At 42.1% G+C, this 15540-nt stretch overlaps 3 protein-coding genes and 1 long non-coding RNA gene across 5 annotated transcripts; 1 reads left to right on the top strand and 3 right to left on the bottom strand.

Moving 5' to 3' along the window:
* Positions 1–1748: 1748 nt before the first annotated feature.
* On the bottom strand, positions 1749–2563 carry LOC135337118 (uncharacterized). Its single transcript, XR_010395023.1, has 2 exons — positions 2474–2563; positions 1749–2005 (listed from the first exon to the last, which is right to left on the bottom strand). It is a non-coding gene; the product is annotated as an uncharacterized LOC135337118 (long non-coding RNA).
* A 710-nt stretch (positions 2564–3273) lies between these two features.
* On the bottom strand, positions 3274–10498 carry LOC135337112 (uncharacterized). Of its 2 annotated transcripts, none has more exons than XM_064533015.1 (13): positions 10339–10498; positions 8333–8521; positions 8127–8217; positions 7970–8065; positions 7461–7799; positions 6895–7195; positions 6652–6761; positions 6021–6161; positions 5539–5608; positions 4497–5167; positions 4271–4411; positions 3740–3938; positions 3274–3484 (listed from the first exon to the last, which is right to left on the bottom strand). In XM_064533015.1, the coding sequence occupies exons 2-13, from the start codon at positions 8458–8460 to the stop codon at positions 3381–3383; spliced, it is 2391 nt and encodes a 796-aa protein (XP_064389085.1). In that variant the 5' UTR covers positions 8461–8521; positions 10339–10498; the 3' UTR covers positions 3274–3380. The 2 variants fall into 2 exon arrangements, with proteins under 2 accessions (XP_064389085.1, XP_064389086.1); XM_064533016.1 differs by having other exon boundaries at positions 6895–7108; positions 10339–10497.
* Positions 10499–10510: 12 nt separating this feature from the next.
* LOC135337115 (ankyrin-3-like) lies at positions 10511–12959 on the top strand. The gene is made up of 5 exons (XM_064533019.1): positions 10511–10774; positions 10948–11049; positions 11351–11548; positions 11731–11910; positions 12063–12959. The coding sequence occupies exons 1-5, from the start codon at positions 10589–10591 to the stop codon at positions 12825–12827; spliced, it is 1431 nt and encodes a 476-aa protein (XP_064389089.1). The 5' UTR covers positions 10511–10588; the 3' UTR covers positions 12828–12959.
* A 662-nt stretch (positions 12960–13621) lies between these two features.
* LOC135337187 (T-box transcription factor TBX6-like) lies at positions 13622–15097 on the bottom strand (the record flags this gene model as incomplete). Its single annotated transcript, XM_064533086.1, has 3 exons — positions 14628–15097; positions 14080–14353; positions 13622–13798 (listed from the first exon to the last, which is right to left on the bottom strand). Coding segments are annotated over exons 1-3 (921 nt in total), but the record flags the coding sequence as incomplete, so codon positions are not given.
* Between the last annotated feature and the right edge of the window lie 443 nt (positions 15098–15540).

Genomic DNA, 15540 nt, shown 5'->3' with positions numbered 1-15540 from the left:
GCCTCAAATCCAGGCCGAATAAAATACATATTTTAATCCGCCTGGATTCGAGGCTAATGTCCACAGAAATACTATGTTATCATCACACTCACTTAATTAATGCTTATAGGAACTGCATGTTCCTATTATTATCTTAAACTAATTTATGTGGGTGCATATGTAATGTTTGTGGGTGTTGGTCTACATCCAGAGGAGGTGGTCCGACATGTGTGCACGATTGAATCACTACAAATTCAGTGCATTGATGTTATTGCGGTCACATAACGTTCAGGCCAAATACACTAGCACTTGTATAGGTATAGCGTATAATTTTTCAACCACTGTTTTATCAAGCAGTACAGAGGAAGTTGAAACATAAAAACAAGCGATGATCATGTGCATTATGTATCTATGTGTTATGGTGTGACCGTCCCTAGCTTTACTGTACATGCCGCTGGTAATTTTTTCGCGAGGTAAAAAATTTAACAGCGGTCATTTTCGTGGGAAATTTTTACAACAAAAACCTAGGTATGGTTTACCGGAACGTATCATACATTCCGGTAAACCACGCCTAGGTTTTCGTGGGTTGAATTTTCGTCAAGGCCATGCAGTTTGCTCACGAAAATAACGAATTTTTTACACCGCTATAATTATACGGAAATTATTACATTTAATATTCATGCTTGGTTACAGGATAGTTATGACGGTTGCCAACAGTTACACACCCACACAGGTAAATAGGACAGGGCGATGGATACGAAAGAAAATCTTCTGTAGAAATTTAAAGGCCTTAATTTGGTATACCCTTAATTCACCTTCTGGAGGCGGCCAAGGTCAGATATCAATGCCACTTTGTGGTTACCCACTTTGTACATTACATCACTTTGTTGGCCAAACTATTACATGCACTGTACGTGCTTACGCATCATTCTCGTTGCATACAATATACATGTACATTTACTATAATTATATAGATCATAATTATTATTATAATGAAAGCACCACGGGTGCTGATGCCTCGGTGGAGGTGTTAAAGCTACATAACATAAAGCTACTATAGTCTAGCTAATGCTATTAGAGCAATAGCTTATATACACATTATAATTTATTATATCATGATGAACATATTAATTTTGCTGCATGCAAGCAGAATCCAGGATCTCAGGGAAACTCAAAGAGTGGGTAATGATCGACCATGATTGTTAGAATGCCAAAAGTCCAAGCATAGATAGTATGGCCACACTAAATTAATCTTATGTTTCACGGATTTTCCGGGTCATACTGATTTTTAAAAAAAACACCGATTAGTGGTCCAGGTCAGAGGTCAGAATGGCCACATGATCTATCAAAACGTAGTAATGTTTTGTTAAAGTGACTTTTTGTGGTTTGTTGTGACTCTGTTTATGGTTTTATAATGATACATCATAGATAGTAAAGGAAAGGGATTGGAAACGCATTACGTAATATGTCACCATCCTACTTACAGATTGTAGCCTCGATTACAGGCCCTCCATTGCGGCGTAAATCGAAGCCACATGGTATAATTATGAGAAGTATCTCAAACTGGAGCCCTAAGCATGTCTAAGCTCATACTGTGGACAGTGTAGTTAAGGGATAAGGGCTTCATGATGGCATCCATATCAGTAAAAAAAGCTAGATCTATTTTAGTTACATAATTATAAACACGACAGCAATGTATTTATTATCTTACTAAACTCCCTTTGTGAGTCTTGACACTAATCATAAGTGTAATACTGTACTCTAAGGGATGTCAATAAATTATATTATATAATGTTTAAAGTAAGTGGTTGCAAAACTACAGTGTATACACACAAGCAAAAATAAACATGTATATAATTATGTATACTTAATGATGAGGTGACAGGTGAGGTTACTAAATGTCTTATGGATGACATTGTTGAATTCATGTCTTCCTAGATGCTTTTGTTTTGTTGAGAGAGAGTGGGATCTGGTTAACGGTTGAGGAGGACTTGCACCTTTTCTTACAAGCTTTTTGCTTCACATCCTAAAAAAAGACAATTAATTAATCACTTTAAAAAACATGATATAAAAGTTGCTGTAAATCACGAATAGATGCCCTGATCACTCCAAAATCAGTTGCATACTACATTCTAGCATGAGTACTACAATAATATAAAACAATACAGCTAATCTGCAAAAGTCTATTTGAGAAATAGCTTCCACAAAATTGTCACTATAGTACAACATTTTTTACTTAAAGCAGATTGTAACTCACTAATCCATGCAATATGAGGCTTATGCTACATAATTATCATACTATAGCTCTATTATGTAAGAACAAGATTCTCTCATGTAACCAATCCATAATACCTTACATTGAGCAATAGAGCTTCTGTAAACTCACCCTAACTTTCAAGGTTTAAAAACACTTTTTGGGGTGCAATACACCATCCAAACTTTATGGGACCACTACCATTGGAAAGCTTATGTTTTATGTACCCAAACAGCTTACTTGATTGGCTTGAACGCTGAAAGAATGATCTTGAAGTCCAAAAATATAGCTCAAAAAACAACAAAATGACCTTTTGACTAACAATGAATAACATTAAAAATCGTAAGTAGGATGGTGACACGCAAGCTCTGTTGAAAACATTGGTGCACGTGATGCGTTTCCAATCCCTTTCCTTTACTATCTATGGATACATTGTGTATTCATCGAATTTTGCTGCAATTTTTTGGAAATTTGGCAAGTGCATAACTCCAATTTTTTGCCAGCCACCCTGGTCTGTTTTGGGGGTTCATTGCATGACACCATGTACCATGGCCATTTAAAAGTAGCTATATTTTTGAAATCACAAAATTGTTGCCCATAGAACTCAAGCATGGCGACTGAAAGAGTCCCCGAACCATTGATTAAACAGAGGAGGGTGGTGAATAGCCATAACATTGTATCGTTGATCGAATGTCTGAAACTCCAGGTGCCTGTTACTGAAGCCAGAGTGTGGTCGCTTGGTGGGCTTCTCTGCGGGTAAGGAGAATATGCACAGTGTACTACCTGTGACAGGTGGGAGGAAGTGTGCTGTGGTTCACCCTTGACCCCCAGCAGAGCGAGGCTGCATTCGATCAGGCAGAGGATCTTCTAATCTCACTATAGAAACTAATCACGTCACCATAATTATAATTAATTAATCATTCCACTGTCTGTTACAATTATTCTGTTTTAATTATTTTCCAATTGAATTCTATATTATTAACATTCACGTCGTCTTATTGTAACTATAACCTTTGTATTTTGCACTTTGTACTTGACTGTTTTAATTGAGCAAAAAAAGTTGTTAGAGCGAAAAATCAATTTATATTGTACAATAGCGAATTAAAATTGCAAAATTGAGGGAGGGTAAAAAAAAAGAGAAAGAGTTTTACACGTTGGTTACTAGAGTGTCCGGGTCGTCAGGTTGGGCCAGTGTGAAATGAGGGGGCGGTACAGAGCTTTTTGACAGGTGACTTGGGGGCGGGGTCAATTCTGCGTGGGTGGGTGGGTAATCAGCATACAACTAGAAAGTCATTATTAAGATGCATAACAACTAATGATGGTTATGATGTCTAGAAAATTCTTTCATGTACATAAGTCATTACAGGCCGGAAGAGAAATATAAAAGTTGTTCTGACATGACACTAGCCTAGTTGTCAGAATAAACAGCAAACAAAATTTAATGCTTTAATATATAACTTGTACACAGCAACATCAACGATAATAGTTATACTAATATACACGTACCTCTGCATGGAGAGAAGGGGATCACTTGGATGTAACTGATCTCTGTCCCATCTCCTGATAACAACTTCACTCTGCACCTGACGGCTGCCGCCACTCCGCGAGGCTCCACAAAGAACGTTGTGTGTGGAGGGTAGGCGGGTGTGTGGCTGTAGGAGTCTTTGTCAGTCTCTTGAGTTAGAGCCAGCTGGTTGTACGTGAACTATGCATGGAGGGAAGATAGAGGGAAATAGTCAACAAGTCACTAGCTCAGATCTAAATATATCCGATGATAGACCTCCCTTAGAGCTACAAAATGCATATTTTAGTTAATTTGGAAACTGGTTTATACAGCCAAAGATGTTGCCGAAACACACAAAGACTTATATCAATGGATTTTAGCTGCATGGTCTTTGATTTAACCACACCAACTGATGACCTAAATGTATAGCTCCTTATGAGCTACAAAATGCATTTTTTAGTTTGGAAATCGGTCCTTCTAGACTAAAGTTATCTGCAGTTAAAGTTCTACAACCATCCACAGCACACACTTACCTCTCCACTGTCACGTGATGTCATCACCCACTCATCTGATTGGTTGGTTAGGCCAGCATCCACACGAACACTGTCCCCTGATAGTGTGAAGTGTTTCTCCTCAAACTTGCTCTTGTTTTCAGTCGTTTGGTTAGTCACAGCCTGAAAGATAAAGTAATTTAACAGACAGTTTATAGACAAGTACGTACAGGGTTCACTTAACTGAACTGTTTACTATTAAACTCACTGTGTACACGGTCTTCAACTTCATGCCAACATACGAGGTCACGTAGAGTCCGGAGACACTAGCCGTCGGTTCCAACACGGGATAGCTGATATACAGAGAGCATCGTAGCGGCAAATGTGGCTCTAAACTAAAGTCCCTTTCGTTAACGGCCACTGCATACAGAGATGGGTGGACCAGACTGGTTCTGAATTTAACACGATACGTATCAACTTCGAAAGAATCTGTTTGTAGCTCCGTAAGCATTCTATCGCTAGGCGACCAGGCGTCACGTAAATTCGGATTAACTGTGGTTGTTGATAATATACGCAATCGTTTCTTGTCCTCGTCTTTGGTGTAAGCTACGACATGTGGTAGGGTCAGTTCAACTTGACAAGGTCGCGGTGTTTTGCAGCTTATGAAGTAGACTGGACTGACAATTGTGTAGCCGGGGGGGAAGGGCTGGTTCAAGTGCATGGCCGCACACACGCACAGGTCGATTGAGGGGGGTTGGGCTGGAGGGGTCGGATCAAGTTTGGACGGGTCAGGGGGTAGGGTTTGAGGGGGCCAGTGTTCCGGAGATATTCTGATTTTGATGTCATGGGCTCCACTGAAGAATCGTGGGTTCTCCTGAGAGATGGTTGTCTTGTGGACCGGAGGAACGAATAGAATATCAGGAGGTGGTTCGTAGGCAGCTATATGTGTGTGCGTGTGGGCGGGTGTGGGCGGGAAGATAATAAAATTAAATACGTACATTACGAATTATTGTGTTCTTTAAGGCATGACTAACTTCACGTATTAATGAGTTCAAACTAAGGGGCCAGGCCACTTACACTGTGCATGCATGTACAGCAAATTCTTTAAATTCCAAAACTAGCTAGAGTATATGCATGACCTGCGTCACTAGTAAGAGCTGCAACAACATCACTGCATGTATATACAAGGCCATTACTTACAACATATAGACAGACAATGATATTATGAGCAAGCACACCATTATTATTATAGCTTTAGGCTTTCATAATACTTGATGATGATGAGTGCACTGAGCACTATAGTAACTTACTGCTGTTATAGAGGAGTTGTTGAGTGATGTCCCAGCTTTTGCTCTTCTTATGCTTGAAGGAGCTCGAAACCTGAAAGATTATGATCAAGTATTACAGTTATACTTCCAGCGATATACACACACTGACTGGTCGGTGGTGGTGGTTGGTACTAACCACCTCTTGGGCTAGCCAGTTTACTACGTAAATAACTATTTGTTACATTGAGGACTGAAAACAGCCACCACTTTGAAAATGCTGGGCACAAACATCACTGCACTCGATCTAAAAATTACTAGAAATTGGGAATTTCTTTCCATATATCAGGTTTAGAATAATGATATGATTGCGTTTCTAACTATACTGCACATGGGAATATAGAATATGCTCCCTATTTGCATTTCAGTCGATCGTAAAGTATGCAAAAATTCAATCAAAGTAACGTCGCATTCAAAACCTGATATCCAAATTGATTATACAGTTCTACTCCAGCCAGACGACTTACCTGTAGAGCGGTTGTCTTGGTTACGTACATGCTTGCATCATCAACAGATGTGAGGGACGATCCCTTGCTCATCAGAGAAGCTCTTCTGATAATGGAGAGATTCCGTGGTCTTTGTGCACCAGTGATGGAGGGTTGCCTCTGCTGTAAGGGGGGGGAGGAAACATCATAAGCATAGTTATAATTATTTCTCTTACATAAGGGATATGCCCTATAGGAGGCCTAGTTTACCATGGCTATAAATTAATTATAGACAACTTTGTGTGTTGATTTAGGATTGAAAACAGCCACAACTTCATAAAAAATAGACTAATGAGACGCTTGGTTGATTAAACAAGTATGCCCACTCACTAGCAGTGGAGGTGTGTGTGTGTGCGCCCACTCACTAGCAGTGGAGGTGTGTGTGTGTGTGCGCCCACTCACTAGCAGTGGAGGTGTGTGTGTGTGTGTGCGCCCACTCACTAGCAGTGGAGGTGTGTGTGTGTGTGTGCGCGCCCACTCACTAGCAGTGGAGGTGTGTGTGTGTGTGTGTGCGCCCACTCACTAGCAGTGGAGGTGTGTGTGTGTGTGTGTGTGTGCGCGCCCACTAACTAGCAGTGGAGGTGTGTGTGTGTGTGTGTGTGCGCCCACTCACTGGCAGTGGATGTGTGGAGGAGGAGGCGTTGCTGAGGCTTCTCTGCCTCCCTCCACTGACAGACAGTGACTGACTGGAGGAGAGATTATCCATACTCTTGGAGATGGAACCTGGGAGGGAAGGTGGGGATTATTGACTTATGTACAATCTTATCTACCCCCCACACTGCACACTGCACACTGCACACTGCACACTGCACACACCCATGCACACACACAAACTCTTCGTATATATCTTACGCACCACTGTACGGTGGTGGAGTGGGTGGAAGACTGTATGCCTTCTTCACATCACAACCGATATCATAGCATGGTGTTTTGCACATCAGCCGTGCCAGGTCCACTGGAGTGTACCCATCATTGTCTTCTATAGAGAGGTTAGCAGCATAGTGGATCAGAACACTGAGGGAGGAGGGACAGCCCAGTACTGAGGCTCTGTGGGCCGGGGTCTGGCCAAACTGTAGGAGGGGGGAGACGGTTGGTTCTAGAGTATACAGATACAATAATAGTGAGGCTCGAGCTCTGTGGGCCGGGGTCTGGCCAAACTGTAGGAGGGGGGAGACGGTTGGTTCTAGAGTATACAGATACATTGCTTTCATAAAACGATGCATTCTGTAGCTCTTAGGAACCTTTATCACTTGGTCCTGTTAAAGTCTACTATTGTGTGATAGCTGAGCTCCCTAAGAGCTATTGAATATATATTTTAGTTTTGAAATTGGACACTCAAGTCATATGGGCTCTCAAAAGACACACACACACACACACACACACACACACACACACACACACACACACCACACACACACACACCTTGTTCCTAGCGTTGACGGCATTCTCCACTTCCTCCGACAACTGATCAATCAGCCACTTCACGAGGACTCCACTGTCCGAACCAGCCGCGTAGTGCAATACTGAGTTACCATGGCAATCCGTTACTCCTAAATTGGCTTCCCTAAACACAAGAAACTGCGCTAACTTGAGGTGGCCTCGAAAACACGTGATATGTAGAAGAGATTCCTTGTCTTTAGAGAGAGTGTTGGGAGTGGCTTTAGCAGAGTTCGTGGTGGAGGGTGGGTTGAAGTCCAGGACCACTTGTAGTGAAGAGAGGTGGTTGTTGTAGGCAGCAGAGTGTGCGGGTGTGTAGCCCCTCTGTGTGGGTGTGTGTGGTGTGAGAGTGTGTGAGTGTGGGTGGATTGGACAACATAACACTGCAATACTAGTAGGTGTAGGTTCAGAAAGTGAGAAAACAGAACCTTCATTATGTTAAACATTGAGAGTGGGAATCCCCACAATCTAATTATATTGCTATGGCAACGCACCACGTCCCAGATGGTGGGGCAGGCCCCGGTTTTCATGAGCGCCTTGACACACTCCAGGTTACCATGGTAACACGCTTCATGTAGCAGTGTGGTACCCTAAGAAGAAAAAACATAGCAACTTAAAAATTGCATGTCTTGAGATGGAATTTTTTCTGACCTTGATTTTTTTGTTGATGATGTCTGTGTCCTTGAGTAGCTCCAGTAGCTGTTGTTTAGTACCCGAGCCACACACAGTGAGTAGCCGTGCCCTGTGTGGTGTGGGCGGTGTGTGTGTGAGTGGGCGTGATGTGTGTGTGTGTGTGTGTGTGTGTGTGGGGAGGGAGTGCTCTAGCTACAAATACACACACTCGTTTTTCAACTTACAATTTAGCGTCTACTTCAGTTCTCTCCTTGTCTGATCGACCTGTTGTTTTTTGCTGCCCCCGACCGTGACTGGCTTTAATCCGTTCTTTAGATGAGAGATTCTTCATTTCAATTACGTTACTAGCCATTCTGACTGGTAAGATAAGTGGTGATTGGTAGAGAAAGAAATGAAGATATGGTTGTACTAATCTGTGAATGAGAACAGTACATGTCACATTACAGCAAATCATAATTAAAACTATTATTGTATTCCCAACAACACAACAGTGTTAAAGTAGGAACATGTTCAGAGGTTAAGCAAATGATTACTTCATGTGCTTTGCAGCTCCACTGGGGCAATGGGCAATATAGGAAATTGTAGCATCTACTTGAGACAAGTGTAACAGAGTAGTGAAGTGGTTTGTACAACTAACACTAGTTACTCTTATCTCAAGTACAGTCACTCCAGTCACTACAGTGTAGTTGCATTTTACAAATTCCAAATGCAGTATCAAATACTGTTTATACTGCACTTGCTATAATTATAAGCACATTATATAGTACATACATAAAGTTATAAAGGTATAGTAAGGTGTTCTATGTTTCCACTGGCAACACAATCCCCATGGAGGTTAGAGAAGACTTATACTATTAACCACTAAACCCCACAGTGACCTAACTAACTTTAATACTTAACAACTTGCAATAAACATGATGAGGCTTGTACAAAGATCATCATTAATACTGAAACCAGATACTCAGTACAATTACAAGACCACCTATTAAATAACTTGCTGAACTGACTTGCATGTATTCAATTAGTGTTGCAATAGACAGATCAAAAGGTAGAATTGTTTGCAGATATCAATAGATTCCAATAGCCACTAATACTGCACCCAGTATACATATCAACACAAGCTCTAGGAGTGACTGTGCAGCTAGGGTGTGCATGCATGGGAGGAATGGCCTAATAACTACAGTATTTTTTGGAAGGTCCATAACTATTAGTTACAGGGAAATTTCTAGTGTGTGTGGGGTGTGTGTGGGGTGTGTGTGGGGTGTGTGTGTGTGTGTGTGTGTGTGTGTGTGTGTGTGTGTGTGTGTGTGTGTGTGAGTGTGTGTGTGTGTGTGTGTGTGTGGGGTGTGTGTGGGGTGTGTGTGTGTGTGTGTGTGTGTGTGTGTGTGAGTGTGTGTGTGTGTGTGTGTGGTGTGTGTGTGTGTGGTGTGTGTGTGTGTGTGTGTGTGTGTGTGTGTGTGTGTACATGTAGATCTTGTTAGTATTAGCACTTATACAGGAAACAGAGTCACAACCAACTACTGACATACCGTCAGGACACTCTTGATACCACCGTATATAGCGGGTATATTTCGAGGGTATAAATGTTCGCGGTTTTCTCTGATTAAGCTCGCAAACATTTATACCCACGAATGAATATCACATGCATGCATGCTGCAAAAAGGCCGCTATTCCGCAAAAGTTTATACCCTCGAAATATACCTGCTTACAGTACACAGCCAACGCACTACTCATTTATTACAGCGTCACCTACAGGATGTCATACAGGGGGGGAGAATCTGGCTCCAATCCCCCCCCCCTAAAATTTGCATTCAGGTTACTAGTTGTATGACTGAGTGTCCATAGCCGATAAATTAAATGTTACATACTATTAAACAGGTATTGAAATATTAAACTTTTTTTAGGGTTAGGTGTTAACTAGTAAAATGTTCTGGTTACTTTTCAAAAGCACGACCCCCCTCTAATACCTGTATGAGACCCTGACCTAACTCCATTAGTGTTACTATTACAGACCGTTAACAAAAGATGCTCAGGATAACAAAAGCTCATGATTATAATAAAACATAGTGCACCATTAGGCCCAGCACAGACCATAGACACAACTACTAAATCTACCTACACACTTCAATACAAACTAGCTACCAATATATAAAAATAGTGGCAGTAGCAATAATATATTAAATTGTAGTCAAACAAACACACACACACACAAACACTGTTTAAAACTCACTCCTGGTTACTTGGATCTCATTCTTTGCTTCTCTGTCCTAACAGCTTTCAGGGCTTGTCGCCAGATGGTCAGTTTGTTCAGCTTAGCAGAGTCAGCACTACGAAATAATAATGACGTCCATAGATATAAAGCTGTTGTTTTGTTTCTGGTCTAGACCACCACGTCACAAATGATTAATTACAAGTGGGTGTTCAAACTTAACCACAACTACTAAACAAGCACGAAGCTTCATATTATATTTTGTAGAGAAATGGAAGCAAAGAAAGCCAGTGGCAAGGGCTATATCTCGGAGGAGATCCACGCTCATGCCAATAAGATAGAGTCTCCAATCGTGAGTGGACTGCTAGTGGCAGCTAGGAAGGGACAGACATCAGTAGTGCTGGAGGCAATAGCAAAGAGGGGCGGGGCTCACCCCCCTCAGGACACAGTGGACAGGGTAAGCTTACAGTGTATACTCATGCATCAAGAGATGACTCTATGTTCTCTGCTAGGTGGCTAGTAGCTAGGTATATATTACATGTATAATCCTAAATTTCTATAGCTATGATTGACTACACCTTTTTAGCTTATAGCTCACTACTTAAGCTATACTGTTTCCTTTCTATGCAGCATGGTAGGAACTGCCTTCAACTGGCTTGCTTGTACGGCCATTATGAGACTGCTCTGGTGATCCTGCAAAGCAACAAAGTCAACATAAACGCCACCAACAAGGTAAGGATATTCACAGGCTGAGATGTGTACAGCTATCTAATGGGTGATGTCAATATGTTGTGCCAATTGTTTGTTGCCTTAAGTGGTGCAAATGATGTTGTTTGTCAGCTCTCTAATTAACACAAACAATCCTTTCCTTTCCCACTAGCTATATATCCTCCAATTCTCCCACATTCTATCCAGGCTACTCTGTATCACCCACTTTCCTCACTCTTAGTCTCCCCCTTTCTCCCCCACTACCCACCACTCTCTGTCCACTCTTCCCACCTATATCCACCACTCTCTTCCCATTATTCTCCAGAGAGGACTGACAGCTCTTCATGATGCCTGCACGGAGGGTCACACTAGCCTGGCTCTGCTACTGCTATCAATGGGTGCTTCAGTAAAGGCAATCACGAAGGATGGATGGTCTTGTCTCATGTGTGCTTGCTCCAATGGCCACTTCCAGTTGGCTAGCATTCTTATTGCTATCGGATGTGAAATGAATGCCACTACTTCTGTAAGTCTAGAATTCTGATCATTTTGCAGGCTCAATGCTGCGTACAATAATAGTATCCAACCATTCGCTGTATAGTACACACCATGCAGTAGCAGCTATAAGCCTCACTATTGTTTATTATGGATCTTCTGCTATGAAATTACACTGCTGATCTGCTATTAATAATTATTATTATACCTCAGATTGGATTGTCAGCTCTGCACATAGCTGCGTGGAAGGGCCAGTCGGCAGTGGTGACCATGTTGATTCGTAGTGGCACCAACGTTTTGGCAGAAAGTAAAAATGGAAAGACGGCACTTGACTTGGCCCGAGAGGAGAGACAAAGCGAGTGTATCGATGTCCTGCAAGCAGCCGTCTCAAAGGTTTGTTTCTTGTGAGGCTGCATGTATATATTTGAAGAGAAGTAAATCAAGCGGAAAGTGCATGACGTCCCATAATTAAAATGTTGTAGTATATAGTAGTGTTTTAGCATGTAGTCATTACATGTCTGAATTCTTTTTTAACTGATACATAGGAATCAGAGAATCTGGGACTCAGAATATCCGCACTGGAAGGTCAATTGAGGAACTCTCAAGAACAACTGTCGATAGCAGCTACCCAGCACGAGCAAACGCTTGAGAAGGAGCGAGAAATGAACAAAGAAGCTCTTGTCAAGTTGGAGAAGTCAAAAGATCAAGAATTAGACAAATCTAGACAAAAGTTGAAAACTCTCGATGAAAAAGTTAATGAATTGCAAGCTCTTCTAAAGCGATCAATTAATTCACCACCATTGATAATGGAAACATTGGCGACCCCTCCTCCAACAAAAGAAAAGAGAGTAAAGAACAAAGACATATTTGCCGTGGTGAAGAGTGAAGCAAAAAGAAGTGCATCGTATTCAGACTTAGTGTCTATACAAGACAACACAAGTCCCAAAACATCGAAAAAGAACCATAAGCCAGCACAGAAAAAATGCAGCATCGACTCTAGTGCTGAAAGAAGAATTAGCGTTGAGAGACGCTCCATCACGGAACTTGTAACTGAGAGTCTTCTAAACCCCGGCTCAATGGCGGCAATACGACAAGAACTAAAAGCTGATAATCTCACACCGAAAATCCAGCGTAAACTAAAGAACCAAACTAACCAGACTACCACACTTCCATCGCTAAGCAACGGCTCCAGTCCAACTCACCACACTGACAATGTACCTGAGAGCAGTGTTTCCCCTAAGGGGAGTCCTACCACTACAAGGCCTCGATGGACCAATCCGATGCCTTCGCTGAAAGACTCTGCTATTTAAATTAGATAGAGACTATAATTATGCAAAAATTTTATTGTTGTTCGTTCATACAATTATTGTGAGAAAAAAAAGATTGTAGACGCACAATAACAGTATAAAGTGATACGAAGCAAAAATGTCTTTATAGTTCAATTTCAAGTAAGTCTAGAGATGTTCAATTTCAGTAGTAATGTCTAACGGTTTGTTCAATTTCAGTAGTAAATGTGTCTAGAGGTGTTCGATTTCAATAGTAAGTCTTTAGAGTTCGATAGAGTAGTAAATTTGGCAAGTCCAGTTCGTTAGAGAGCAGCGTTATATTCTACAAATTATAGTACAAGGCAATACGATGCTTATAAAAGAAAAATGTTTAGAAAGCGTCGTCATCTGTTTTCAAGGGGATTCTGCTATCTCTTCCGTCAGCTCTGACATCATCGTTGGCGTGGTGATGTTCTGGTCTCTGGAGAGGACATAGGGATAGGTGAGCGGCATGAAGTCGTGGGCGTGAGCCGGGGAGGGGGCAATCGAGTGGGCGGGACTGGGAGAGCTGGCCGAGGAATCACTCGGTGTGAAGGAGGCAACACCTGCAAAGATAGATATCATTTTAATTTACTAGCTGTACTTGTTGATAGCTTTAATTATACACATAATTATACAATATGCTTTTAACTCATAACTGTAACTTACCAGGCAACAAACTTACTAGGCAACTCTTGTTGATAGCCGAGCATGGACGGGTTGAACCACGGCATGCTGGGGTGGATGGATGGCATGGCAACACTGCCTCCGTCCCAGCCTGGGAGCAACTCTCTCTCACGAAATCCTTTAGCAAACGGATTGTTGTTGATTTTGAGCAGAGTGAGCTTAGAATTCTGGTAGGCTGTCACGGTGATAAACTCTGTGGCAGTGAGCACGATGATCGTCTCTGACTCAACAACTCCGATCTTCTTGACTATAACACTCAGCACATATTTATGCATTGTATGGAGGAGAATCTGAACAGGGAAATAACATGTTAATGAAACAACTTGTAGTTATTATACAAATGCCTTCTCTCATAATTAGTGTAGAGCTAATTTATACTAAATAGGAAAAGCTTCTAAAAGTATAGGGAAAAGATTGAGTGCAGTTCAGGTCTTCACAAGGTTTGGTGATGCATACAATTCTACTCAAGATTTAAGGCTGCAATTTTCATCTTAATTAACTGCTTGTTGGTGAGAATGGAGATAGTGGGGACGGAGGGGGGGGAGGGGGGGGGGAGGCAGTAATAAGTTACATTTCCATGCTTTGAGTGAGTGTTGTGGGTGATCTTGCAAGGTTTGAAGCTGATAGGTTTCTTCATCCAGAAGGCACCACTCTTAGGGCTGTTGGGATGGTGATACACTTGGCGAGACTCGTCTTGCACGATCTCCGACTCCCCCATCGGCACCCAACGCATGCCGAGGAATTTGTAGCGGTACTTATCGGCTGCTTTAATTCCTAGGGAGATGGAGTAGTTGGCATTCAGTTCCAAGCCTCTTATACTGACGAGAAGAGATGGGAACATGCGTCTGCAGATCGAGGAGAGAAAGAGAGAGAAGAGGTGATAATCGTGATCACATGTAAGTGGAATTCAATCTATCGACACTTTTAATATGTAAATGAGGAGAAATGCATCCTCACAATTATCACCCAAAAGACCGCCAATACTGTTCAACTATAGATCGCTATTTTATACTACGTATGACTGTATATTATACGATCAGAATGAATTACGGTTCTACTACAATTATTATTATAAAGTAAGGCCGTAAATGCAAATCTTTATACGAATAGGCGACGTACCTTCCAGGCTTAGTAACGATCATCTCGTTACCGACACTGGCGAAGGAATGCCACAAATCTGCTTCCTGGAGACCGATGGTGATGCCCTCCTTGTTGTACGTAGAGTCCTTCCCCATCACCGCCTGGGTACCACTGGCCTCCTGCGACCAGCTGTCTTCCTCAGAGCAGTTTGAACCTGTTGGTGTTACAGGCATTCTCCTAGCTCTGTGGCCAACCAACCTTGCGCTCACCGCTGGAGCATCGAAGTCGACTGGTCTGAAGAGATTTGCGTGCTGCGGGGGAGGACAGTAGCCAGCTCCCGTTGCCATGCGCTTTCTTGGTGGCTCGCTGCCATCTTCACCGCGGGTTCTCATTGCTGAAGCTTGAGAGGAGGAAGGAGGGTAGTAGTAGCCATAGCTGTGCCCACCAGCAGGATAGCTGTAGGGCCTTAAGTATGGAGGGAGCTGGTGAGGGTCGGAGGGAGAATCCATTCTTCAGCTCTGAGAGATGGAGAGAGAGCCCAGAGAGAAGATACTTGAAAATCTGACCCTCACTGTGAGAAGGAGTGAAGATTGGTGTAGTTTATCCTTATTCAAGTGCTGTCAAAAGTGTGAAAGAAACTATTAACCTCTGCATTCCATTCTTCCTGTGACTTTTCTCACCCTTCTCTGTGGCACTACTGTCGCACGCCCTTTCATAGTCAAAGCCAATCACCCTTTAGCTGCACCTCACAGCTTGCCCCAGGGCTAACTGGATAGACAATTTTCTGCTAAACCCTTAATTGCAAGCTGTAAGCTAGTGTGACACAAAACACGTTATAATCGTTGTATGCTGGATTTTTGGTAATTAAATTTTTACTCCTTTTCCCGTAAGGTTATCGTACCTATCAGTAGGTTGTACATATAGGATTGACAGTGCAGTATAGTGTGTGTTT

The sequence above is a fragment of the Halichondria panicea genome, chromosome 6 (genome assembly GCF_963675165.1).
Source record: "Halichondria panicea chromosome 6, odHalPani1.1, whole genome shotgun sequence".
NCBI lineage: Eukaryota > Metazoa > Porifera > Demospongiae > Suberitida > Halichondriidae > Halichondria > Halichondria panicea.
This window is presented reverse-complemented; position numbering and strand designations above follow the sequence as displayed.